This window comes from Primulina huaijiensis, unplaced genomic scaffold (genome assembly GCF_012295235.1).
Source record: "Primulina huaijiensis isolate GDHJ02 unplaced genomic scaffold, ASM1229523v2 scaffold43369, whole genome shotgun sequence".
In the NCBI taxonomy this organism is placed as follows: Eukaryota; Viridiplantae; Streptophyta; class Magnoliopsida; order Lamiales; family Gesneriaceae; genus Primulina; species Primulina huaijiensis.
The window spans coordinates 90,075-113,634 of NW_027360496.1; the positions used below are offsets into that span (position 1 = coordinate 90,075).

The 23,560-nt window shown below is 35.4% G+C and overlaps 5 protein-coding genes and 1 long non-coding RNA gene across 12 annotated transcripts; 3 read left to right on the forward strand and 3 right to left on the reverse strand.

Moving 5' to 3' along the window:
- Positions 1-1,172: 1,172 nt before the first annotated feature.
- Positions 1,173-5,723, reverse strand: LOC140970192 (uncharacterized). 2 transcript variants are annotated; one of them, XM_073431829.1, is made up of 5 exons: positions 5,542-5,723; positions 2,718-2,990; positions 2,011-2,142; positions 1,784-1,900; positions 1,173-1,661 (listed from the first exon to the last, which is right to left on the reverse strand). In XM_073431829.1, the coding sequence occupies exons 1-5, from the start codon at positions 5,698-5,700 to the stop codon at positions 1,314-1,316; spliced, it is 1,029 nt and encodes a 342-aa protein (XP_073287930.1). In that variant the 5' UTR covers positions 5,701-5,723; the 3' UTR covers positions 1,173-1,313. The 2 variants fall into 2 exon arrangements, with proteins under 2 accessions (XP_073287930.1, XP_073287931.1); XM_073431830.1 differs by having other exon boundaries at positions 2,718-3,026; positions 5,542-5,693.
- Positions 3,033-4,412, forward strand: LOC140970193 (uncharacterized). The gene is made up of 2 exons (XR_012174084.1): positions 3,033-4,111; positions 4,230-4,412. It is a non-coding gene; the product is annotated as an uncharacterized lncRNA (long non-coding RNA).
- A 379-nt stretch (positions 5,724-6,102) lies between the features above and the next one.
- LOC140970178 (uncharacterized) lies at positions 6,103-12,080 on the forward strand. Of its 5 annotated transcripts, XM_073431813.1 has the most exons (8): positions 6,103-6,495; positions 8,264-8,368; positions 8,520-8,690; positions 8,773-8,868; positions 8,997-9,143; positions 10,010-10,085; positions 10,199-11,546; positions 11,624-11,882. In XM_073431813.1, the coding sequence occupies exons 1-8, from the start codon at positions 6,415-6,417 to the stop codon at positions 11,664-11,666; spliced, it is 2,067 nt and encodes a 688-aa protein (XP_073287914.1). In that variant the 5' UTR covers positions 6,103-6,414; the 3' UTR covers positions 11,667-11,882. The 5 variants fall into 5 exon arrangements, with proteins under 5 accessions (XP_073287914.1, XP_073287913.1, XP_073287911.1 ...); XM_073431812.1 differs by having other exon boundaries at positions 6,104-6,495; positions 8,574-8,690; positions 10,199-12,080; XM_073431810.1 differs by having other exon boundaries at positions 6,105-6,495; positions 10,199-12,080.
- Positions 12,081-12,675: 595 nt separating this feature from the next.
- On the reverse strand, positions 12,676-15,891 carry LOC140970184 (pentatricopeptide repeat-containing protein At1g15510, chloroplastic). The gene has a single exon (XM_073431820.1). The coding sequence runs from the start codon at positions 15,670-15,672 to the stop codon at positions 13,024-13,026; it is 2,649 nt and encodes an 882-aa protein (XP_073287921.1). The 5' UTR covers positions 15,673-15,891; the 3' UTR covers positions 12,676-13,023.
- Positions 15,892-17,757: 1,866 nt separating this feature from the next.
- On the reverse strand, positions 17,758-18,520 carry LOC140970155 (protein P21-like). The gene has a single exon (XM_073431772.1). It carries the CDS (start codon positions 18,490-18,492, stop codon positions 17,824-17,826), a length of 669 nt encoding a protein of 222 aa, XP_073287873.1. The 5' UTR covers positions 18,493-18,520; the 3' UTR covers positions 17,758-17,823.
- A 1,468-nt stretch (positions 18,521-19,988) lies between these two features.
- LOC140970154 (bifunctional UDP-glucose 4-epimerase and UDP-xylose 4-epimerase 1-like) lies at positions 19,989-23,027 on the forward strand. 2 transcript variants are annotated; one of them, XM_073431769.1, is made up of 9 exons: positions 19,989-20,334; positions 20,643-20,692; positions 20,784-20,919; positions 21,065-21,166; positions 21,274-21,501; positions 21,681-21,762; positions 21,890-21,972; positions 22,239-22,330; positions 22,749-23,027. In XM_073431769.1, the coding sequence occupies exons 1-9, from the start codon at positions 20,137-20,139 to the stop codon at positions 22,831-22,833; spliced, it is 1,056 nt and encodes a 351-aa protein (XP_073287870.1). In that variant the 5' UTR covers positions 19,989-20,136; the 3' UTR covers positions 22,834-23,027. The 2 variants fall into 2 exon arrangements, with proteins under 2 accessions (XP_073287870.1, XP_073287872.1); XM_073431771.1 differs by lacking the exon at positions 22,749-23,027 and having other exon boundaries at positions 21,890-22,032; positions 22,239-22,729.
- Positions 23,028-23,560: the final 533 nt, after the last annotated feature.

Sequence of the window (23,560 nt, forward strand, 5' to 3'; positions counted from 1 at the left end):
AGATGACTACTTATGCAAAAATATATATTCTCAGTTTTGTGTTTTCTTTGTGTTTATATTTCGATTATGTTGTTGCTCAATCAAATCTTTTATCAATTATTTATATTTATGATAATTAAAAACATTAAAAATAAATTTGTTTAAAACTATAAATCTATTTATAAATTTAATAATATAATTATATTTTTTTATTCGAATTTTCATTGCTAATTGTATTGTTTTATTAAAAATTGTTTAATTTTACTGCCAATGTTTATGTGTAAAGAGAGTCCATAAAAAATCTTTGGTATGATTGGTCCAATTTTGGATGAAAATTTATTGGTCATTACGAATTACTCCCAAATTCGTAAGGAAAATTCATAGGATATCTTTGGTATGATTGGTCCATGTTGGAAGAAAATTTTAGATTTTTTTTAATTGTACATAACACTTCAACGTTTGTACATAAATAATAAAATAAGAATTTTTATTGAAAATCTACGGATTTTTTGAATACCTCTTAACTTTTGGAAAATTTCAAAAAATCAAGTTTGAATAACACATGATTTTTAAAAATCTACCAAAATCTATGTTGAATACCACTAAACACATATAGAGTACATAAAAATCTAAATTAAATACTTTTGGATTTTAAAATTTCATAAAAGTCTTTAAAAGTATGGAATGAATATATCTCCTCAAATAAAAAAAAATGAAAAGTCTTGTTTGTATAAATTTTTAAAAATTAAACGCACTACAAAACATTCGACCTTGAAAAAATTTGTCTCGTGCACAATAAACCATTAAAAATTTAATATATATTCCAATTTAAGTGATTATCACAAGCCAGATATGTCCAAGGATTTTGTCTTAATTCATCTATGAACTACTGGCAATAACGTATTCCGTCATTTAACATCAAAAGTCGCTTCCTATTAAATCAATGTAACACAAAATACAAGTAAGACGATGAATCTAAGTCAGTTATAAAACAAATTACAAACTACTGAGGCGATCGGTTTCCCTTAGAAATGTACTCATAAAATCATTGCCCACCAAAACAAAGTAAAAAAAAATTTTAAAAAAATTTGTTGATACCGCAATTCCGGGACACATTTTCATTATATTCAGCGCAGAGTCTTTTGGCCAAAAGTTCGTTCAGCTAACGTCTTGCGCTTATCCACATATAATAGTTACACGTAAACTCGAAAATGGATTAGAAAAATCAAGTATTTTGATGGATGATCCATGAGAAAACAATAAAAAAAACAACAATTAGAACGTCCCCACACATTAACATGCACACAGTATAAATCCTAAAGTTGAATCTGGTATCAAGAGCCGGGGACATTGAGCTTTTTGAAGAGTTCAGGAAGATGAGAATTGGTGAGTTTTGTCCTCTTGCTGATTTCGTGTTTTTTCTTCTTTGTCTTAGGTTTGGGAGCAATACCATGCACCTGTGCCATGGCTCTACGCTTAGCAGTGTTTGTTGCAGGTTTCATCCCATTCTTCTGAAGATCCTTTTCAATGTCGATCATATCACGTGGAAGTTCAATTCCACGAAACAATTGTTTCAATTCGTCGTCTACTTTAATAATTGCTCTTGGATCATTCGGATAGGCTATGTCCTCTTGTGAGTCGAAGTTCGATAGCAGCCATATTTGGCCTGAAGCTTTCAAGGCCTAAATAAGAATATTAATATTTAATCAGTGGATCATTCTCATACTCACAGGTTATAGTGATGGGGAAACAAGCCAATAAAAAAACATTGAAATTTGACAGATAATGAAGATGGCCGAGTCACCTGTAAGTCCTCCACGACTGTTGGGTATGCATCCTTGAGATCAATAACTGCAATACCCTCTGGAAATTTCCGAACTAAGACAAGAAGTTGACTCTTATCTTTCAAAGCATGCTTCGACTGCAAACAAATATTTCAAAAAGTAATTAGTCTACAAATCTGATTGACCAGAAATAATGAACTAATGTCCAACGAGCTTGACTGGTGAGCCATGCAAAGAGTGAAGCTACCTTGTAGGAGAATCGCTTCCCATCATAGCTCACTTTCGGATTGTTCCTCAAACTGTCAAAGACAGCCTTGTTTGCATTCAAATCAACGTAGCACGCTTCATTTATTTGTTCAGGTGTGAAGGCTTGCCTAGTCTTGAGACAAATAAATTAATAAATCAGGCAAGGCTCAGCTAATAATTACTGGAACTGCATTGAGTAAAAAATGCATTAAGGATAATTCTCAACCACAAGGTAAAAAAGACAAATGTTGGCAAAAGCAGTGCAGATTGGTGTAAAGGTGCCTTGAGTACCGCACAAAACCGGTAACATAGATAAGGCTAGCATTCATAAAAGATACAGCTGGAAAAACATATAATCACTAAATTTAGTAAAGAATTCGACCCATACAAGTAGAAACATAAAAGGGATTAAATGAAAAGAGCCTCATCTTTGGACGTCAAGAAAAATAAAAAAAAATCAGCTCTTATTCTGTCAATCAATACAAGTATGCTAGGTAGATAGTTATTTCACAACACGTCAAACCTTTCTATTTGTTATACCAAAAACAGAATGACTGCCAACAACATCGAGTCATTAAAAAGGAACTAGAACAAAATAGAAAGACTGGACAACAATTTTGATGAAAAGAACATATACATGGATACACAGAGCTAGTATGGACTTCTGTCTGAAAAAAATAAAACCCAGCGGACAAGAGGTACCAGTACCTCAAAGAGCAAATCAATAACTCGTTTTATTTGAGCCCCCACAGGAGCTTTCCTTATGCTGTTTATATGTTGAAGGCGTTCTGTGTCATTTGAGAATTTAACTGGAAGTGCAGGAGATTTGGTATTCACTGAAGATGATGAACCCGAGGGTATGACTTTCGATGAAGTTGTTTTAGATGATCCTGCTTTAGCTGCAATGTTGACAAGGGATGACTGGCATTTCTCTTGTTGTTTCTTAAATCTATTCAAACTTTCTTCAAGTGATGTAGCCATCTATAGACAACAGTTAATAATCAGCATCCAGAAGAGCTGCGGCGAGAAAGAAACAACATATATCACATGAAAACGATGGCCAAATTTGAAAAATGGTAACCAACAATGGGAACCTTCAAATTTGGTAACTAACAATGGGAACCGTATCTGACCACAAAACCCAAAACCTCAACCACAATATTGTCGAATTCTATGGTGTGGGACTTGGATTAGTTGTTAGAAAAGTGATCGTGGTCTTCTTAAATGAGCCCATCCTAGTCTATTCATTTTTGAAAAAAAATACTCTTTGAAATTCTAAATAACCAACACCATCAATTCAAGCCTAAGAAAATAAAAGAATAATGACTTGTTTATGAGAAAAACATTTGTCAGGGTTTGCATTCAAATAAAGTAATAAAATAATAAATAGTACAACTAGGGGTGAGCATTCAATCGAACAACCGAACCGAACAAATTTTCTTTCGTATAACCAAACCAACCGAAATTTTTACAAAACCGAACTGATTTAAAATCGGTTAAATTCAGTCCCTTTAAAAAAAATATTTATAAGAGAAAAACTTATCAAATCGAAGTTAGAAAGAAGATGATTCCTTTTTCCTTTCTTATAATTAATTAAAGCCATAGTTCTAAACCAAAATTGGTCTAAAAACATCCACCAAGGCAACACCATACATAAGCATATTCGTTGAACTTCACGCTCAAACCCCAAACCAGAAACTTTAGGCATTTAAAACTTGTTTAAAAAGATTTTGATATATGACTTCCTCTGTTTTCTAACATTGTCTAACGTTTGGAATATATGTTTATACGGCATACTGAGTTTTTAAACATGGTTCTATCGATGGTACTGTGCATTCTTACGAATAAGATCATGAATCAATAAAAATTGAAAAAAGATTACAGATTATAAACATATATATATGACCTGGGTCATCTATCTGTTTTAGATCACTTGGGATTTCATTGGAACAGAGGTAAGATAACTTTGTAATTCAATATATATGCAAGACAGTAAACACAAAAATAATGATGCCAAATTACCTATGGGTTTTCCGTCAATATCAATTTCAAAGTTAAAATTATTTTTATTTCTTCTAAATTATCCAAACAAATTATAATTGGTGGGGTGGGGTGGGGTGGGGTGGGGGGGACAGTCACTATTTTCAAGTAATGTTAATCGGACCTTACCAGCAGAGAAATCGACTTTCCAGAACGACGAGCAATGAACGATGAAGTGAGGAGCGCTGAAGTCAATTTTGCAATTTAGGGTAGGATGGTTGTGGGTGTTTAGGGATGAATTTTGCAAGCCCATGTGTCTTAAAATTTATATAAACATAATTTTACTTTAAAAAAACTGTTAAATCGGTTTACCGTTTGTTAAAATATTTGATCTGATTTATCCGATTTTTAAAAAAATTAAAACCGAATTCCTGAATTAAATTTTGCACTAATCTATTCAAAATAGACCCAACCAAAACTTCATAAAAGCTTAATCATCTCTTGCTGAAAATCATATTTTCTATTTTTAAGATGAAACTTGAAGCCAAAAAGAAATTAAAGTTATCTTAGACAACCAAATCAACTAATTTAGACAAAATCAATTTAATAGATTTCTAAAAATACCATATTTAAAGACCAACAACCAAACCAGCTAATCAAAACCTTGAAACTTATTAATTGACTATCATGATCCATATAAAATCAAACGCATACAAAATCATGATTTTTTTTAAAAAAAATAACAGTAAACCCAGGTTTGAGAGAATAACAGCTGCATGTTCATTAAGAATTACATCTCAGACTCGTTAAGTATACCATCAATCACATAACTAATCCAAAGTTGAATAAACAATTCGATACCTGAATCCATATCTTAAAAACCACCACCAAAGCATTCCATAAGTACTTAAACTAATATGCCTACTATTCTGATTCATCTTCATAGGCAACTTTATCAGATTTAATTTTCTCTTTATGTTTGCTGGATATTCAATTCTTTCACACTTGCCCACTAATTAATAATCATAATTGTTCCCAAGATTCATCAGTTATTCATGATCAACAAATTCTGCACCAATCACCTCATTAGTTTCATAATTTCCTTTACTAAACAATAAGTCAAAACAACTAAATTTTGATGTAAAACATCTATAACTCCAAGATGAAGCATAAAATCACTATAAACAAGAGGTGAATAATGTAATATTCCTAAAAATGAATTCTTAAGTGGACTTCAAGGCGAGGAAACTGAAACTTGCTAAGAACCCACAAAAAATCTCACACAACCAAAGCATCAAACAGTATGTAAGCACTCCAAATTGCAGCCGACGACCTCGCAAACAAAAGACTGAACTATCATTCCACAGATAACCCTATTAACCATCTTGCGATTCCATCAACATCTTTTTCCAATTTTCAAGAAATATTGAAACAAGTCCATCACCTGTTTCTCAAATCCAAAAATCTCATCACAAATACAACATATTCCATTATTTCTCAAACAAATTTCAAACGAAAAAGGTCAAATTCCAAAAGGGAGAAAAGAGCATACGTCAAGAAAGAATAGGGATGGAACTTTACTGCTCCACCCTCTCTCCAAAAATCCTGAATTTGGTTCCGAGATCAGAAAATTCACAACAGATAGGGTATTGATTAGAAGAAGTCCGGGAAGATAATAAAGATAGCGATTCTGGACAGGAGTCCATCTCATGTTATATAGAGAAAGTTTAAACCTTTACGGCGTCGTTTGTTATGATACGCAAAGGCATTTCCTTTTTTAGTCCTTCAGTTCTACCTTGGTTACAATTCAGTCCCTTTGATAATTATTAATATTGTGCAAAAAGCAATCAATATTAATAATAATCATAATCATTAATTAACAGTGTGTCCGAACTTTGGCATCATGCTGTTGAAAAGTCTCTTTATTTTTGGAGATATTATAAAATATATATAATGGGAAATTTATATCAAAGAATATGGTCTACAAAAACTTTATCTTGGCAGAAACTCAAAACTAAAAAACTATAATTATTTCAAACGATAATTGATATTAAACCGAAAGATTATAACTTGTGACAAAAAGTTTAATAAATTATGGTAAAGTTTTGATTTTTAAAAAATATGGTATCGTAAATTAAATGAATGAATGAGTGAGATGTGATGTTAGCCAGCAGCAATACAGTTTCCCAATTTACAGAAAATCTCTCACGGTCACAGTATTTTCAGTTTCCAGCCATTGCAAGCATATTTGTCAACACGTGTAACCAAGAACGCTCTTGTCCAATTCACCAGGCCTACCTCTTTTTTCTATATTAATTCACCAAATCTTCATTTCCTATGCGGCAAATCCTTGACCCAAATCCGCAAGTATTTATGGTACAGCGTTCACACCGTAGCTGGCCACAAATCTTCTAATTCTGTCAAAATGGTTGCCGGGACGTCGCCGGAATGGCCTCCTCTTGGCTTTACTGAGAACATTAAAGTCAAGGATGGGAGGAAAATCAAGGTAAAAATGTTGTGTTTGTGAGTATGTGTGTTTTTTTTTAAATTGTTAACGTTTGAATTCAATTAATTGCCGTTTTCGTGGGTCTGAGTTTGTGTGATTATTCGGTGGCAAACTTAGGAGTTTAAAAGTTTGATCTTTGCTCCGTGAATTACTTGTAGTTATAACCGGTGCATTGAAAATTGGAAACAGTGGAAATCAGTTGATTTGGTATAATTCGGTTATTATTGAGGTGCTCTTGTATTACTTGAATTGGTAGAGTTGCTGGATTTGGTACAGAAAGATAAAAACCCTCGTGTATATTTGCTGCATTTAGATACATACAGATATGTGACAAACAAATGGCTATGGTGTTTATTCAATCTTTAAGTGGATTGGCTCAAGAATCGGTTAGCCGTTAGCGGGTAAAGGTGATAAAAAGGTTTGAGTTATCTTGTTTGCACGTGTAGTTGATCTATGTTTCAACACTAGTCTTCTTGTCGTTTTGAATTTCTGGTGTTTGGGCTGGGCTGAGTGGAGATTGTTGGTTTAATTTTGGTTAAATTAATTCTTTGTCGTTTAGCAGCTTCGTGTCATAACTAGGTAGAGAATCGTTGTAATTGGCTAGGTGGGGTGTAGGGATTTCGGCTGACGCTATGATATAGCTTACTTGTAATTAATGTGAGTGATGGTTCTTAAATTCGATTTCACTGAATTCATGGTGAATTTCATTATATGTTACCGTTAGAGAACCTTGAACTAAACAAGATATTGGCACGTGTTAGGGCGCATTGTTTGCTATTATTTACATTTCTAATTTTGATTGTGCTGAGGATCTGATAAAGATTGGACCTCGAAAAGAAGAAAAGTAACGGTAATTTACGCCTCATTGTTGACTTGGAAAGTATGTAATATATCTTCAATAAAAAACTTACTCTTGACTTTCAACTAACACAAATTCAAGGTCTGACTGATTCTTGATAGCTTTCATACTGCTTGAGTTGTTGAACTTTCTGGACTCGAACTAGAATGGTAAAAGCTTGTACAAAGTTGCCGCATTTGGCTACATGTGATTATTAACAAGCATGTGGATATATGGTTTATTTAATCATTTGGTGGATTCGCTTGAGAATCAGTAACAGTGTGGCCATGTTAAAATCCTCGAGTTACAAGTGTTTGCATGTGTTGCCAATCTATGTTTTAAAATTCTTGTCGTTTCTTTTTTAATTTTTGTCTGTCACTGGTGGTTTAACTTCGGTTGATGTATTTATTTGTCGTTTGGGATCTAAGTATTTGGCTGTAATGAGTGCCAATCTTTTTACATTATGAGTTAAAATTTTGCTTTACGATAACTAGTAACACAGTCAGAGTCTCATTGAATTAAGTTTTTAGGCTTCACATAATGCATTCAATTTTTTTTTAAAATTTTCCATTACCATTAATATAATTTATTTCCATGAAGGTGTGTTGCATGTCATCTTTTATAAATGCCTATCATGTCGTCGAAAGTGTGTAGAGTGCATTGTTGTTGTTCAAATGCCGTGATGGTGCTTTTACTTTGTTCTTTTCTTCAATTTTTATAGAACAGCAAGAATGTGAATGAAGAGGATTTCAAATGCACACACAAAATTGGGCACACCTTTAATGCTTTGTTATAGTGAGGCTGGGTATTGTACTTGGGGTTTTCCTGCATCTCTATATTTTTCACTGCTTTAAGCTACAACGATCACGTCTCTCTGCTTATTCTTGAGATTCAATAACTTTGGATTTCTCAATGTATTTTGTCTTGCAGGTGTATACCAATACATCAACTGGAAACAAATTTTATTCTAGGCCAGCTGTTGTTCGATACCTCGGAAATGTAAATCAGAGTGACGCTGCTGCCAAAAAAATTAAAGTATGCTCTTTTTTCTAACTTTTGCAGTGAAAAAGATTTAATTTTTCTTTGTCCTCCTGGCCAAACACGGAAATTTGGATTTTGAGACTTATATGTTCCATGTTCTTTGAACTTCATATGATGCATTATATCTTGCTTGCTTTTATTTCAGCTTGAAGTTGAAGATGAGCCCTCTTCGAAGTCCGATTTTTCTCCACGAAGTCAGCTTGAAGTTGAGGATGAGCCCTCTTTGAAGTCTGAAATTTCTCCACAAAGGATGCCTATTGCTAGTTCAGGGTGCAACTCTGAATGGAAGAACAAAGGGAAGCATTCTTTCAAAATGGTTTGTTCTGTGTTGAGCTCGATTTACTAATCACAGTTTCTGTCAAAGTATTTCCACCACCTTACATTTTAATGATGTCTAGGTTGCCTGTGAGAGTGAATTACCAGACGGAATACCTCCAGGATGGATAATAGAAATGAGGACGAGTAAATCTGGGAACAAGATTAGAAATGATCGGGTATTTAATAATGTACTTTTCAATTTTGCTTTTAATAATGATCAGGTCTACTGTTTTTTTACTTTTAATAATGTTACTATTTTTTTCTTATGTTGTATGATTAATGAGTGATTGGTTATTTTCTGAAGTACTACATAGATCCAAACAGTGGTTACATATTATCTTCAAAAAAAGATGTTATGCGATATCTGGAAAATGGGGATATCAGTAACTGTGCTACCAGGCCAAAGAAAATGGAGAGTGATAAGCTCCAATTGATTAAGAATGAAATCCAAGTGAGTTGATAGCTTTGTTACTTTATTTCTTACCTAATATTCATCATCTCATTATATTTTATTTGCACAATTTGCACTTAAGTACAGCCTTACTTCAGTAAATTGTAATTATGTATACACATAAAAATTAACCGTGGATTGGATTGTGAGATGATGGTTATGTAAAAGCATTGTAAGAGCATAATCTGATGATGATTAATCTAGTTTGGAAGAATTGACAAAAATAACGGAAAACAATGTATTTTAGGCACAAAATCCATTGTGTGATTCAAAATGCATAGTTGGTATGATGAAAAGTGAACTGGGCCATGGAAAAGTGCAATCTTTTTTCAAGCTTTTGAATGTTTGAATGATTTTTTCATGGGTCATGGGTATATGCATTTGCTCGTCTATTTAATAGAGGAAAAAGTACTTTTTGATTCCATGAACATTTATGAGATGTTTAAACACATAATTGAAATGATAATCTATTTGAAGATGCGTGAAATTGTGTTGCTTGGACATAGGAAAAGCTCAAAGGTGTCGCTATGGGACCTTCAAATTTTGTGATTTTTGTCTGCGTGGCCCACTATCCAGCGTAAATTTTATGGTTCAACTTGTAATTTAACAACACTATTGCATGCATAGTTTCAAACTTGACGTCGAGAACAACCTCCTCCTGTTGTCAAGTATCCTGTGCAATGATGCTTTGAGGAAAATCAAAATATTAGACTTCAATCATACTTGCATTATTCCATTCTAATGCTGATGGGAGATATTTTATCTTCTGGTGTTTGGCCTTGATTGATTGACGATTCATGCGTTGTATTAAGTTATTCTGTTTTTACATCCTAGTTCTCTGAAAAATATCTATTTTCTGTTTATAGTCATTATCTCAAAATAATAAGTTGTCCGAACACATTGAGACAGAACAACTTTTAGCTCCTGGAGAATCAGATTCAGGTACATACATTTATGTTCAGGTCTATTATTTTTAAGAGGGAAACATGTTTTGATGATTGGCATGAAATAATTACATACTTTAGCTGTTCTGAAAAATGATATACATGTTGTAGGTGGCGAAAGCTCGAGTACAAAAAGTCCGGAAGCACCAGATTCTAAGATCTCTGAACTAAAGGAAGATAACAGTGCTCGTACTCTTGAAAACAATGAATCGTGTGAAAATTCCAATGAGGATGCAGAAATGAAAATTGGCACTGAACCAACTGAAGAAAATGAATCACGTGAAAATTCAGGTAAGGATGCTGAAATGAAAGTTGACATTGAACCATCTGAAGACGTGAAATCAACTGATCAAGCATTAGCTAAAACTGATTCTGAGACCCACCAGAAGCTTCCTTTGAGTGGAATAGAAAAACAAGAAGATGAAAGTGGAATCGAAAAACAAGAAGATGAAACTCCGGTGAGCTCAAGAAAATCCAAGAAAAGAAAGGGTCTAATCTTGCCATCGCGAGTGTCAAAAAGGCTTGCAGGGTGCAAACCCGAGATTCAGTTCGACATGATTCCAAGCAAACGACCACTTAGAGTTGCTGCTAAGAGATCCCCCAGCAGTGAAGTTAAGACATTACCGAGTTCTTCTCTTGAAACTGTAGCTGATATTCCTTTGTCTTCCTGTGTACCATCCTCAAAAGAGGTTACAACACTTCCAATTGTAGCCAATGAAACCCCTCGAGAAATCGAGCCACTGAAAAATGTTGAAAAACCTCTAATAGAAAAGGAGGCTATTTGGGTTGAGAAGCAAGCGTACGACAATATAAGATCACAAGAGTCGCAACTTTGCTTTGGATTTGGGAACTCTTGGCCTGATCCATGTCTAGAATTTGCATTCAAGACTCTTACAGAGGAAATACCTTATGAAGAAACGCTGGCATTTTCGGGTTGCTTCAGAGATCTGTCCGGCATACCATACAATCAATCAAATGAATTCTCCAAACCGTCGGATTCCGATGTCCTTGGTGTCTTTCAAAGTGAAATTCCTCCCCATTTAGAACCACTGAAACATAAAGGGGCTCTTGATCTGTCGCCAGATAAAAATCTCAACTTCCTGGCTTGTAGTGGCGTAAGTTCTCAACAATCTAGTTCTGAGGCAAGGAACAAGGATTGCCCAAACCTTCCAGCGAGTGAGACACATAAACAAACTGCTAAAGCCCTAGTGAGCTTAAGAAAATCCAAGAAAAAGGAGGATCTAAGTTTGGCCTCACAATCATCAGAAAAGCTCGCCTGGAGTGGTATCGCTACGACGCTTGAATTTGTAGGTGAGAAAACACTTCAACAAGTCGAGCCATCGAACAAAGTAAAAAACCCTCTGGTAGAAAACCAGTCTATCCCAGATGATAAGCATAAACCAAAGGACAGTGCGATATCTAAAGAATCACAACTCTGCTATGAATTCGGGAGCTCTTGGTCTGATCCATGCCTAGATTTCGCATTTAAGACTCTTACAGGTGAACTTCCTATTGAGGAAACTTTTGCACTTTCAGGTCGCTTTGGAAATCAGTCCAGGGTACCTTACAATCAAGCTAAAGATCACATTAAACCATCAGGATCTGTTGTACCAACCATTTTCCCGAATGAAATTCCTTGCCATTCGGAACAATTGAAGAAAAACAACGTAGTTCATCTGTTACCAGGTAATAATGTAAGCTTCCCGACTTTTAGTGGCTTGAGTTCTCAACAATTAACCTCAGAAGCGAGGAACAGGGAGTACAAGACAAAGGTTAGTCTTAGAAAATAGGAACAAAAACCATAACTTACTATATAGAATTGTCGTTAATGTTTTTTCCCCTAGTGAATTCTTTGTTAGTTTGGACTTATTTGGTGTCTATCATTACAGCCGCCTTTGTCATAGTGACTTCTAAGCTATGTGTCTGCAAATGTAGTTAGGGGATGCACTTTTATTTTCAGTATCCAGATGCATGAAAAGATTGTGCAGTTTTCTGATCTTCTGCTATTTCGTTTTCCAATTTGCTTAAATATGATGTGTTGGAAAGTTCCTTTGTATGAAATTTAATTTTTAGCAATCCTCTGTTTCTTTTCCTCTACTTATTATACATATTTATTTTGTTATATTATATGTATATATGTGTGTGCGTTTATGAATATTATTCATTTCGTTATTTTACTTAACAATATTTTTATATTTATTTTTCTGAAGCAATATTTTTGTATTTATTGATATAGTATTTTACCATTTAAGTTCTTTATGGTTAAATATAGAATGAATTATTTTTATACCTACTAAAAATCAAAAGCACGAAAATTCAATATTATTTTTAAACGTCGTTTTGAACAATTATAAACTCGTCTTGAGTTTCAATACAGATACTTGAATCTGTTTCCTATGAAAACAATTTTTAACATCTGAACAGACGTCTCTTATTTATTTTTTAAACCAATAACGCGATTAAATTAAATCATCCATATTTGATAAATCATAAATTCTTGAAATGTTCCTGGATACCGATAGGCATCGGCAGTCCTAGTGGACTACATTTGTGACAAAATTGTACAAACAATATACAAGTTGATCTCCTAAATTCAACAATGCCTGTCTCAACTGAATTCATATAGTTAAGAAGCGAACCCTTCAGCTTTAGCTTTAGTTGTACAAACAAATATACATGTTGAAAATAACTCGAATTTCAATGTCTGTAACTGATAAGCGAATCCCTTGGCTTTAGTTGAAGATCTTCCAGAGCCTGAGACGAACCAGCTCACTTTCAACGAGCTTTTCTAAGCTAGAAACATAGTGCCAGCTTCTTTGGAGTATGTGTTGTGCTCAATTACATATGCATCTGCTAGCAAACTCCAGTGATTAAGGAGAGAGAGAGTATGTTGTCGTGCAACTTGCAGATTCGAGATTCGGCGTTTGGAAACCAGTTCAAGTTATTTCGTTAACAAAACATTTCCCATAACCTTCGTCACCACACGAGCAGCTCCCATCTTTAAAACGATGGAAGTGTTCGGTGTCCCGTACCGAAATTTCTCTCCTGCACATTGTGGACATGAATTTGATCGTATCGTGACAGCTCTTGCACATGTACAAGTTCTTTGTTACACAAATAGGCATTCCAGGGACACTGTTTATGAGGCCGAACGCAGCAGCTAACCTCTCACTATGACCACAGAAAACCTCAGCTTTCGAAGCTTCAATTTCATTTGCATAACTTTCTTCTGGATCACCAAGACCAGCAACTTTCATTTTGTGGTAAAATCCCTTCAAGAGAGCAGTTATTTCGGTTATTTGAGGGTGAGAACCATCACCACTGAGGAACGCGTGGATCTTTCCTTTAACTTCAATCCAACTGCAACCAGGATCAATGGTCAGCCCCATCTCTCTCATCATCTTCCTCAATTTTGCGACTTCATCCCACTTACCACTGTCGGAATACAAGTTACACAAGAGAATATAATATCCGACGTCCCTCTTATCCATCCCAAAAATGTGTCTGGCAGCCACTTCCCCAAGCTCGACTCGTCTATGGATCCTACATGCATTCAACAAGGCTCCCCAAATTGCTGCATCTGGTTTCATATCCATTTCTTCTATAAGCATGCAAGCATCCTCCAGCTTTCCTGCTCGGCCAAGCAAATCCACCACGCAGGCATAATGCTTCAGATTTGGAGCAATTGAAAACTCAGTTTCCATGACATTAAAATACTGCAGGCCTTCAGTGACCATTCCGGATCGGCTACATGCACATAACAGTGCTGTAAAAGTTACCTCATCCGGACTAACTTTGGACTCAATCATTTTGTTAAATAGCTCGGTGGCAAGATGACCGTGGCCCCTACTGGAATGACCAGTCAGTAAAATATTCCAAGACGCCACATCCGGTTCCTGGATCTTAAACTGATTCAGTGCTGACTCCACCCTACCACACCTAACGTACATGTCGAGAAGAGCATTTGGTATAAAACCATCAAATACCGACCCATTTCTCAATACATGGGCATGGATTTCCTTCCCACGCATCAATGCTCCTATCCTTGCACATGCAGAGAGTACAGAGATCAAGGTAACATCATTCGGGGTTAAACCGAGTTTCATTTGCCTAAAATAGATCAAGGCTTCGAAGTTGCGGTTATTGATTCGAAGCCCAAATATAATCGATGTCCACGAAATTACATTTTTATCAGGAATTTGGTGGAATACTTCCAAAGCCTTGTCAATGCATTTACACTTGGAATAAAAGTCGATAAGAGCATTTGCAACCATAACATGCCCTATAAGTCCAACCTGTTCAGCAATCTCATGAAGCTTTATGCCAAAATCAAGAAACCCCAAAGAAGCACAGGCGGAAACGACACTCGCGATAGTGATCTCATCCGGCATCACACCCTCTAACTCCATCATGTTATAAGTTTCGATAGCTTTTTCAGCCATCCCATTGTTGCTATAACCCGAAATCATCGATGTCCAAGATACCACATCCTTACACTCAATTCTAGCAAAAGCCTCCTCAGCTTCACCCCATCGTCCTAAACTTGAATACATCTGAATCAATGAGACATAGACTGAAGACTCGGATCCATATTCCATCTTAGCAACATAGCCATGAACCGCTCGTGCTAGGCTCTCATCACCAATAACCTCACAACCCGATATCACACTTGTCATAGTCATCAAATCTGGGCAATAACAACACTCCCTCATTGAAAAGAATAATCTTAACCCTTCCGGACACTCTTCATTCTCGAAATGCCCAGAGATCATGGCATTCCACGAGATCACATCCCTCTTAGACATTCCGTCAAACACTGTCCGTGCACTCCACACATCAGAACATTTGACATACATGGTGACCAAAGCATTAACAACATCAACTTCAGATTCAAACCCGAATCGTAAAACATGAGCATGAATCTCCCTACACCAATTCCAATCTCCCAAACCCCCACAAGCTCTCAATACACAAGGGAAAGTATAGACATCTGGCCTAACGGAAATCCCACCAAGCCACAACATTCTTCCATACAACTCGATTGCCTCGTAAAAGAAACCATTCTTTGCATACCCACCAATCAAAATATTCCATGAAAACACGTCTCTTTCCTCCATCTTCCCGAATACGTACCACGCGTCACTCAAATTACCCAATCTCACAAACATGCTCAAGAGCGCATTTCCCAGCTTTAAACTCAAACGTGTCATCAAATTAGACAAAAAGGAGTAAACAAATAATCCTTCATTAGATGCCCTCTGGAATTCACACAGTCTTACTAAAGAAACAAAAGTTTCTTCCTCAATGTCATTTTGCGGCTCATCTGCAATTGAGTTTAAGAAATTTATAGCTTGATTTAGCTTATTTTCGATGCATAACTGAGTCAATAGTGAGTTGGGCTCGGTGGCAAAGGAGGAGCTGGAGTTCAACACAGAATGCGGGTGGCATATTTTCAGCCGAACTTGGTGGGTTTTACAAATACTTTGAGTGAAATTCTGGCCTCTAAGATTATTGGAATTGAACAGATGAAGATTTTTAGGTTCTGTCTGAAGAGAGATTGGTGAGATTTTAGCACAGACAGCCATATTTGCCGAAGCAAGGCAAAGATGGAGGCTGCGGTTCTTATCAAACCAGACGTCCTACAATGTTCCACAGAATCATGATAAAAATCATTCCCAATGAAGAACTTCCACAAAAGATTATAAAAAATCACTTGATCAATTAATCAAATACATAATATGCAAGTTGAATCTGAACTGGAAAACTTTAAAGTTCTAGAACAACTCGTCCAATCAACAACACATGGTCATCAATATATCCAGACAACAAATATGTAGCTAAGATTTCTCAATGTTGCGAGGCCGGTAATAGTGATTATTGGAAATATAATGGCATTTCTTCTTTTGTGTGTTGAATTTTCATATAAACAAGTGCACCGACGATTGATTTGGTTTATAATTAAACGAAAATGAAAATATAATTATAAAAAATAGTGAAAAATTATAATGTAATTTGGATATATAAATTAAAAAATAAATAAAAATAAATAAATAAAAAAAATGATCTAATAAGAATTGAACTCACCCATAACGTAATGACTAACAAACAAAAACTCTATCTACTGAGTTACATATAATTTGTATTAAAATTTTAACATTTTATTAATATATATATAATTATTAAAATAAATCATGACATCGAAAATTAGTTAATGTAAATATCTCAAACTTAAAAATATTGTAAAAGTAAAGATAGCATAGATAGATAATATAGATTTTATATTCTTGTGTATTAATTATATTAAGAATTAATTGTTTTTATTTCCAATCGATAGTCCGCATGTATAACAACGAGAGCTCCCCATAACAACTTACCCTTTTTTCCTTCTAAAAACCAAAATATTGTCCAAAAGTAAATGCATAGTCCCCTGACTATTACACAGATTCAAACCCGAATCGTAAAACATGTGCAAATTAATAATATATATATATATCTGTGTGTGTGTGTATATATGTATGTGTGTGTATGTATATATGTATGTGTGTGTATGTATATATGTATTATATATATGTGTATGTATATATGTATGTGTGTTCAAAGCACCCGTACGTCCTTGTCTTTGGGGATATTTTCCTGAGGTTTGAATATGTATTTTTCTTGATTTTTCCTGGTTAGACTTAGACTCACGGTTTCATATCAGTATTCTCGATCAAAATAATTAAAATTTTTAAAAAATCAGAAGATCCATTACTAATTAAATATGAAATTCAATAATATAAATAATCAAAAACGCCAAAAAAAAAAAATTTACATACAAAAAATTTCAGGTTTTCCTTATTTTTAATTCAAAATATTCTCGTTCCTTTAGATTTTCTAGCATTCTCGAATTTTTTTTTTTTTTTTACTAAAATTGATATTATTCTGTGTAATGTAGGAAGAATATATTTGAAGCGTTCAAACTATGAAATAAGAACTTAGTTGTTATACTATTCTGAACATTAAAAATTCTAAAATCGAGCCGACCAAGACAAATGTCTGGATTTTAACTAAACTTGAGTAATAATAATTGAAATGTGAATTCTTCTATTTGTGTTGAGAATATTCCAAAATCAGAGCACATATATACTTTTCGCCTCTGTATTTAAGTTAATATAATGTATATAAATTATTGGTCAAGAAAGGCAGCAGCGCAGCGACTTTTATTTAGATGTTATCTTCTAATTTAATTTCGACCCCTAAATCCCTTAGCCCACCAGGTTTTTGTGGGACATTTGATACGTTTTGTGGTCTTAATTACAATACTAGCAATTCGTACACACGATAATATAAGTAATAAAAAAATGTTTTTATTTGAATAAAACATTTTGCCGACTAAATGTATTGAAAATCACGGGCCTTACAGATCGATGAATTCGAAAGTTTAATTGAATACTAGCTAATTATATTATGTCAAACTATTATATGTTTTGAAATTGTCATTAAAAAGAAATCTCTTCTCCGAGTTTAGACAAGTAACCCGGTCTCGGTCGAGAGTCTTTAATTCAGCTTTAACTCAAATTATAAACTCTGGTTTTTATTCTAATGAATCACAAGATAGATCTGTCTGAAGTCACTTGCAAACACGGGTGTTCAAACTTTGGAAAAAAATCGAATAGACAGAAAATATGTATTATTATATTATTATATATTGGATGAAACAAAATTTAATAATAATTCAAATTATAATGCAGAAATCTCTACGGGCAGAATACAACCCGATAATTCGTCCCGGCGGGGCATGTGAAAGTGCTGGTGGGGTCATCCTCGGGATACGTGAAAGCATCGCGGCACCTCAACTTGAAAAACCTGGACAAATCCGTCGGCCTGCACGGTCCCGAGTGGCAGCAATACTCCGTCGTTTTGTACACCGTACACGGGTTATAGCATCCCCCGGGAGTCTTGAGTACATTCGGGCACTGCCCCGTGATGTCCGCCGTGCATCTCAAGGGTCGGGTGCACCCGTTCGAGGTGGGCTGGAACTCAATCGGCACGTTGAATCCTTGTAAAACGGAGATGTCGTAGTAGTCTTTGTATGCGAAGCTGTTGAGCCCGTATTCCGCGAGGGTCGCGGGCGGTGACCCGTAGGTCTGGCATTGGAGCTGGCCGTTGCAGTCTCCGGTGAGGCAGCTGCCTCGGCCCGTTGCGTCGAAGGTGCAGTTTGTTCGGGCCCATATTTTGGCGCGTCCGGGCCCTCTGGGGAAGCCGAGCGTCCACGTCTGACCGCTGTCGAGGCGGCGGCCTCCACCGGGGAGGGAGGCGGCCCAGACGGTATAGGAGCAGTTGTTGAGGATATTGAAGATTATCGCATGGGTTTGGAGGAAGAGAAGTGGGAAGAAGATTAGGACAGCAATCTTTTGGTGATTCATTTTGAATTTGGAATGTGCGTTTGATTAATTACATTTGTAAATTTGTGGAGGTTTAGAGTATTTATACAGAAAGATTGCGTTTGGTTACATCATATTTCGTACTAAATTGACGCGTTTTTATTATTGTTTTAATTTTAAAATTTGATCAAAAAGAAAAAAAAAACTACTTACCTTTTTTCCCCAAATTCAGATTTCTTTACTTTAAATAAATTAATTAAACCATTGCTCATTGCTAATTTAAGTGATATAATATTATTTATATATATATATGTATGCAACAACTACATTAAATTTATTTATTGACCGACTATTTCTAAATTCTATCAGCAGCCTCTCCTTTTGTCGGTGGGAACTCGCTGTACTTAGCCGCCGGGTCCAGCCGAATAAATTGTTTTTTTTAAAACAAAGATCACATGATGTTTAATTAGTTTCTTATATATTTTTCCTACTATACTATGACCTTTTTCCATCTAGAAAGTAGGTTGTTTTCGAATTTTTTTTTTAAAATTTTTAAAAAGGTAGGTTTTTACTTTTCATCCTTTAGTTTTTGAAAAATTCAAAGTAGTACACCAAAGTAGGCTACATTTTTGGAATATCAATCACCCACCTACCTCTTCACACTTGATCCATTTTTTTATTCATTATATTCTTGCCAAAGTCGTCATCATATGCATATCCTTCTCCGGCGTTTACCATCTCGTCAACTTCAGGTTGTTCGTAATCGGTTATTCCAGTGTTCATCTCTTTTTACAAGAAAATATAGCAACATCTTTTTCACGACCCTAAAGAGCCATTACACCACCTTCCCCGATCTTCTTATCGGGGTTCCGCTACTAAATATTTCATAAAAAAAAATGTGAGTAAACCTTAATTGATGCTCGAATACAAAGAACTAGACTTGATAATCAAAATCCATGACCACCGTAAAACCAAAATTATAAAAATAAAATAAAAGAAGAAGACTTGTGCGTGTTAGACTTTGCGGAACTGTGATTCAGTGAGGCTAGTTAACAACGCAGATTGCACCAACAGTGTATGGCCAAAAACCCACACAAAAAACGGAAGAGAAAAAGGAAAAAGGGAATAGGGTAGGGGATTCAATACCTCGGATTCTTCAAGGATGCGAAGATAATCCCAGGAAAGCACGATCTTGTAAAATCGAAAAATGCAAGCTTCCTCTTCGAGCTTGCTCTTTTGTCTACCGCCATTTTCACCCAGGTAAATACACTTTTTAAGAGGTTAGAATTGGGAGAGAAAACTAATCGAACTGAAGGTGGAGGTGTCGGAGAACGAAGCCTCTGTAGGCGGCGGTGGCACAAAGGGTGGGCCGAGGGTTTTGGAAGTTATGGGACTCTTGGCGCTAAAGATTTGCTGGGAATGTTTTTTTTTTAATATAAATTATACTATATCTATTGATGGATATTTTTGTTTATTCATTATTCGATCATACAAACTAGCTTTATCGAATGTTACGTCAAAACGTTTTCTTAATTTGCTCAAACTCTTTTCAACACATATTTAATGCGTCTCAATCATAGCAAACTCCCATCCCTTGCAAGGCACTCCGTAAAATCTCCATCTTCCATTGCAGACAAAGAAAATAGTCGCGGAATCTGCTGATCCCAGAAGGAAAGATCGATTTCAATGGCGGGCTTCAAGAAAAGGAGTATCTTGGTGACGGGTGGCGCCGGATTCATCGGCACTCACACGGTGTTGCAGCTGTTGAAGCAGGGGTTTAAGGTCTCGATCATAGATAATCTCGACAATTCTGTGGAAGAGGCGGTTCATAGACTAAGGCAGTTGGCCGGGCCTCAACTATCCCAGTATCTTGATTTCCATTTGGTATTTTACGATTCTGAATTTTTTTATATATCGAGAACTGATGTGTGTTCTGTGCGTGTGGTAATGTGCTTTAGTAGGGATCTTGAGTTGTGAATTAAGGTGATGCTGATATTTTATTGATTTGTGATTAGTGAAAACTTTGCTTTTGTTTCGTTATTTTTTGTTGTTTCATCTGCTTGAAATAAACTGGGAGTGATATCTGTTCTTCAAGTAATGATTTATGACTGTAAAGATACGTTTGTATGATGTATATATTATGAATTTCGATGTTTTTCTGAATGTTTTTTTACTTCTGGTCTCACCTGCAGGGGGATATTCGGAATGTGGAGGATTTGGAGAAGTTGTTCTCTTCTACCAAGTATGAATTAATCTATTAAGAAAGATCTTTAATTTGAATGGATTTGGATTTGATCTTTTGGCAAATATAATTTTTATTATTCTTATGATAGTTTTGATGCAGTGATCCACTTTGCGGGGTTGAAGGCTGTTGGTGAAAGTGTTGCATACCCCATGAGATATTTTGACAATAATTTGATCGGATCAATTAATTTATACAAAACCATGGCTAAATATAATTGTAAGAAGGTGTGTGCTTCACTTGAATCTTTTATTGGATTTCAACACATCCTTTCATTTAAATGAATTCAGGGATGTTGAAACTGAGATATTCTTCAAATTATACTTTTTTTGTAAATTTTGTACCTTTTTCTGTTTGTGTTCCGGTATGTAGTTGGTATTTTCATCATCTTCAACTGTGTATGGCCAACCGGATAAAATTCCTTGTCTCGAAGATTATGGATTAAAGGCCATGAATCCATATGGTCGCACGAAGGTCGGTCTTCAGCATAACTATTTCAAGAATATGTCTTTTCATTTATGGCATTGTATTTTAGGTTAAAAGAAATGGCGTTTACAATTTTCTCTTCTTGGTTTAACTAGTTGTTTCTCGAAGAAATTGCTCGAGACATTCGAAAAGCCGACCCAGAATGGAGAATCATTTTGCTCAGATACTTCAACCCTGTTGGAGCTCATGAGAGTGGCATTATGGGAGAAGATCCAAAGGGCATCCCTAACAATCTTATGCCTTATATAACTCAAGTGGCCGTTGGCCGATTGCCTGAGTTAAATGTTTATGGTCACGATTATCCAACACATGATGGTAGTGCGGTATGTAGGCTCATTCAAGAATAAAATCCCTGGTGCTCAATTTGTTTTTTGCACAACTGATGTTTTTTAATCCTCCTATATATATAAAATGCATTCTCTGTATTTCTGATGTGTATCTAGGCATATTAAAAAGGTCGAGTGATTAAATTGTGTTTCATTATGTATACCATCTGAAACAGGTACGAGATTACATCCATGTAATGGATTTGGCGGATGGTCACGTAGTTTCACTTGAAAGGGTTCTCGAGAACAAGGATATAGGTGATCGTATACCATTGCTGAAAAACTATTCTGCTATCTCAAAATTTCACATCTTTTTAATTTTAGTTTGTGATTGCATGACATCACTGGATATGATTTACCTTATCTAATGAAGGTTTCTTTTAAGGTTGTGTTGCCTACAACTTGGGGACGGGTCGTGGCACATCCGTTCTTGACATGGTAGCTGCATTCGAAAGGGCTTCAGGACAGGTGACTACTTTTCCTTGCTCTCTTCCTCCTAGAGCATAGTGATGGGAGCTGAGAAAGACGGTAAAACACCACCTGAAAAAAATGTATTTTTATCAGTAATTTTTTCGAGAATCAAAATTTCGCTGCACCTGAAGATTTTAATTTTCTCCCCTCTGTCAGACTGCATCCCCGACATCATAGAAATATCTCCCTGTCTTGTCCATAAACCCGCTAGTTTACATGCCACGCGACTAGTTAGACTTGTAACGTTTTTTCTTATCTTGCAGAAAATACCCATCAAACTTTGTCCGAGGAGGCCAGGAGATGCCACGGCTGTTTATGCATCCACAGAGAAAGCCGAAAAAGAGCTCGGTTGGAAGTAAGTATATTTAAGTGTCCCAGCGGATATACACTTCTCTTCTTTGCATTCAAATCTTGAGCTTAACAACATTCAGGGTTTGTCATAGTTTTTCATTGTTCAGTTGAAATTTGAATTAGTTAAAATACTAGTCATACCACACTATTCGTCGAGGCCTTGGCGCATGAAGTAATGGCTTTTCCTGGCCTAAGAGGTATGGGTGAAGTTAAAACAGACGGAGTGAGCTGGGTTTCAGGCCCTATTCTGGCCTGGTTCCCTTTTTTCCTACTCGGAGGCACTAGGCAGAGAGAGAGGAATACAGAAACCTGATATTCTTGGATTGCTATGATTTTCAGGATGTAGCTGAATGCACATATGTTCTTTTGTGATCATTTTCAGCGCATGTTTTATATTTATACATATATATAAATATATACAGGGCAAAATATGGTATAGAAGAAATGTGTAGGGATCAATGGAAGTGGGCAAGCCAGAATCCGTGGGGCTATCAATCCAAGTCTTGAGCAGCTGCTGCACAAAGTCAATATTCCACACATATTCCTAACTTTCAAATTTTTTTCCTTATTTTATTTTATTATTATGAATGTCACAGAAATCTTGTTATTAATCTTTTTATGGATTTGTGATGTGATTTAAAATCCTACAATTACGATTTGTGATGTGATTTAAAATCCTACAATTACTTCGGTACTCAAACGAATAGAATGTAACAGAAATTTGTCCAAGGTCGAGTTTGATTCGTTTGGTTCCAATATTAAAAATCTAGCTTATAAAAGCCTTTAGAACTAATTTTAATTTGAGCATGTATCTTTGTGAAGATGGTCTCATAGATCAATATTTGTCAGAGAGGTCAAATCGATCCATACTGAAGAGCAATAATTTTTCATGGATCGGGTTGGGACGGAGATCCGTCTCACGAAATTGAACGATCTAATAAGGGTTTTTGCATTTTAATTTAGTCATGTAATTAGAAAATCAAGAATCAATTTTGTGAGACGGTCTTATTGATCAATTTTGTGATATGAATCTCCAGTCAACTCAATTAATAACAAAATATGACTTTTTATGCTAACAATGTTATTTTCTACTTTAGATATGTATCGAGTTGATTTGTTTTGCGTAAATGGATCCGTGAGACCGTATCAGAAGATACATGCTCTTAGAAAATATATAAATTTATTGGCAATTTTTTTTTAAAAAAAAATTACATCATAATATGGTTCATTAAAT

Bases quoted from the DNA above. Each gene is read 5' to 3' on its own strand.
- LOC140970192 (XM_073431829.1), bottom strand. From the start codon at position 5,700: ATGAGATGGACTCCTGTCCAGAATCGCTATCTTTATTATCTTCCCGGA. The intron at 1,901-2,010 runs GTAGCTTCACTC...ATTTGTTTGCAG, and splicing joins GGAAGCGATTCTCCTACAAG to TCGAAGCATGCTTTGAAAGA. The intron at 1,662-1,783 runs GTGACTCGGCCA...ATTCTTATTTAG, and splicing joins CAGTCGTGGAGGACTTACAG to GCCTTGAAAGCTTCAGGCCA.
- LOC140970184 (XM_073431820.1), bottom strand. From the start codon at position 15,672: ATGGCTGTCTGTGCTAAAATCTCACCAATCTCTCTTCAGACAGAACCT.
- LOC140970154 (XM_073431769.1), top strand. From the start codon at position 20,137: ATGGCGGGCTTCAAGAAAAGGAGTATCTTGGTGACGGGTGGCGCCGGA. The intron at 20,693-20,783 runs GTATGAATTAAT...TTCTTATGATAG, and splicing joins AAGTTGTTCTCTTCTACCAA to TTTTGATGCAGTGATCCACT. The intron at 21,973-22,238 runs GTGACTACTTTT...CTTATCTTGCAG, and splicing joins TCGAAAGGGCTTCAGGACAG to AAAATACCCATCAAACTTTG.
- LOC140970178 (XM_073431810.1), top strand. From the start codon at position 6,415: ATGGTTGCCGGGACGTCGCCGGAATGGCCTCCTCTTGGCTTTACTGAG. The intron at 6,496-8,263 runs GTAAAAATGTTG...TTTGTCTTGCAG, and splicing joins AGGATGGGAGGAAAATCAAG to GTGTATACCAATACATCAAC. The intron at 9,144-10,009 runs GTGAGTTGATAG...TTCTGTTTATAG, and splicing joins TGATTAAGAATGAAATCCAA to TCATTATCTCAAAATAATAA.
- LOC140970155 (XM_073431772.1), bottom strand. From the start codon at position 18,492: ATGAATCACCAAAAGATTGCTGTCCTAATCTTCTTCCCACTTCTCTTC.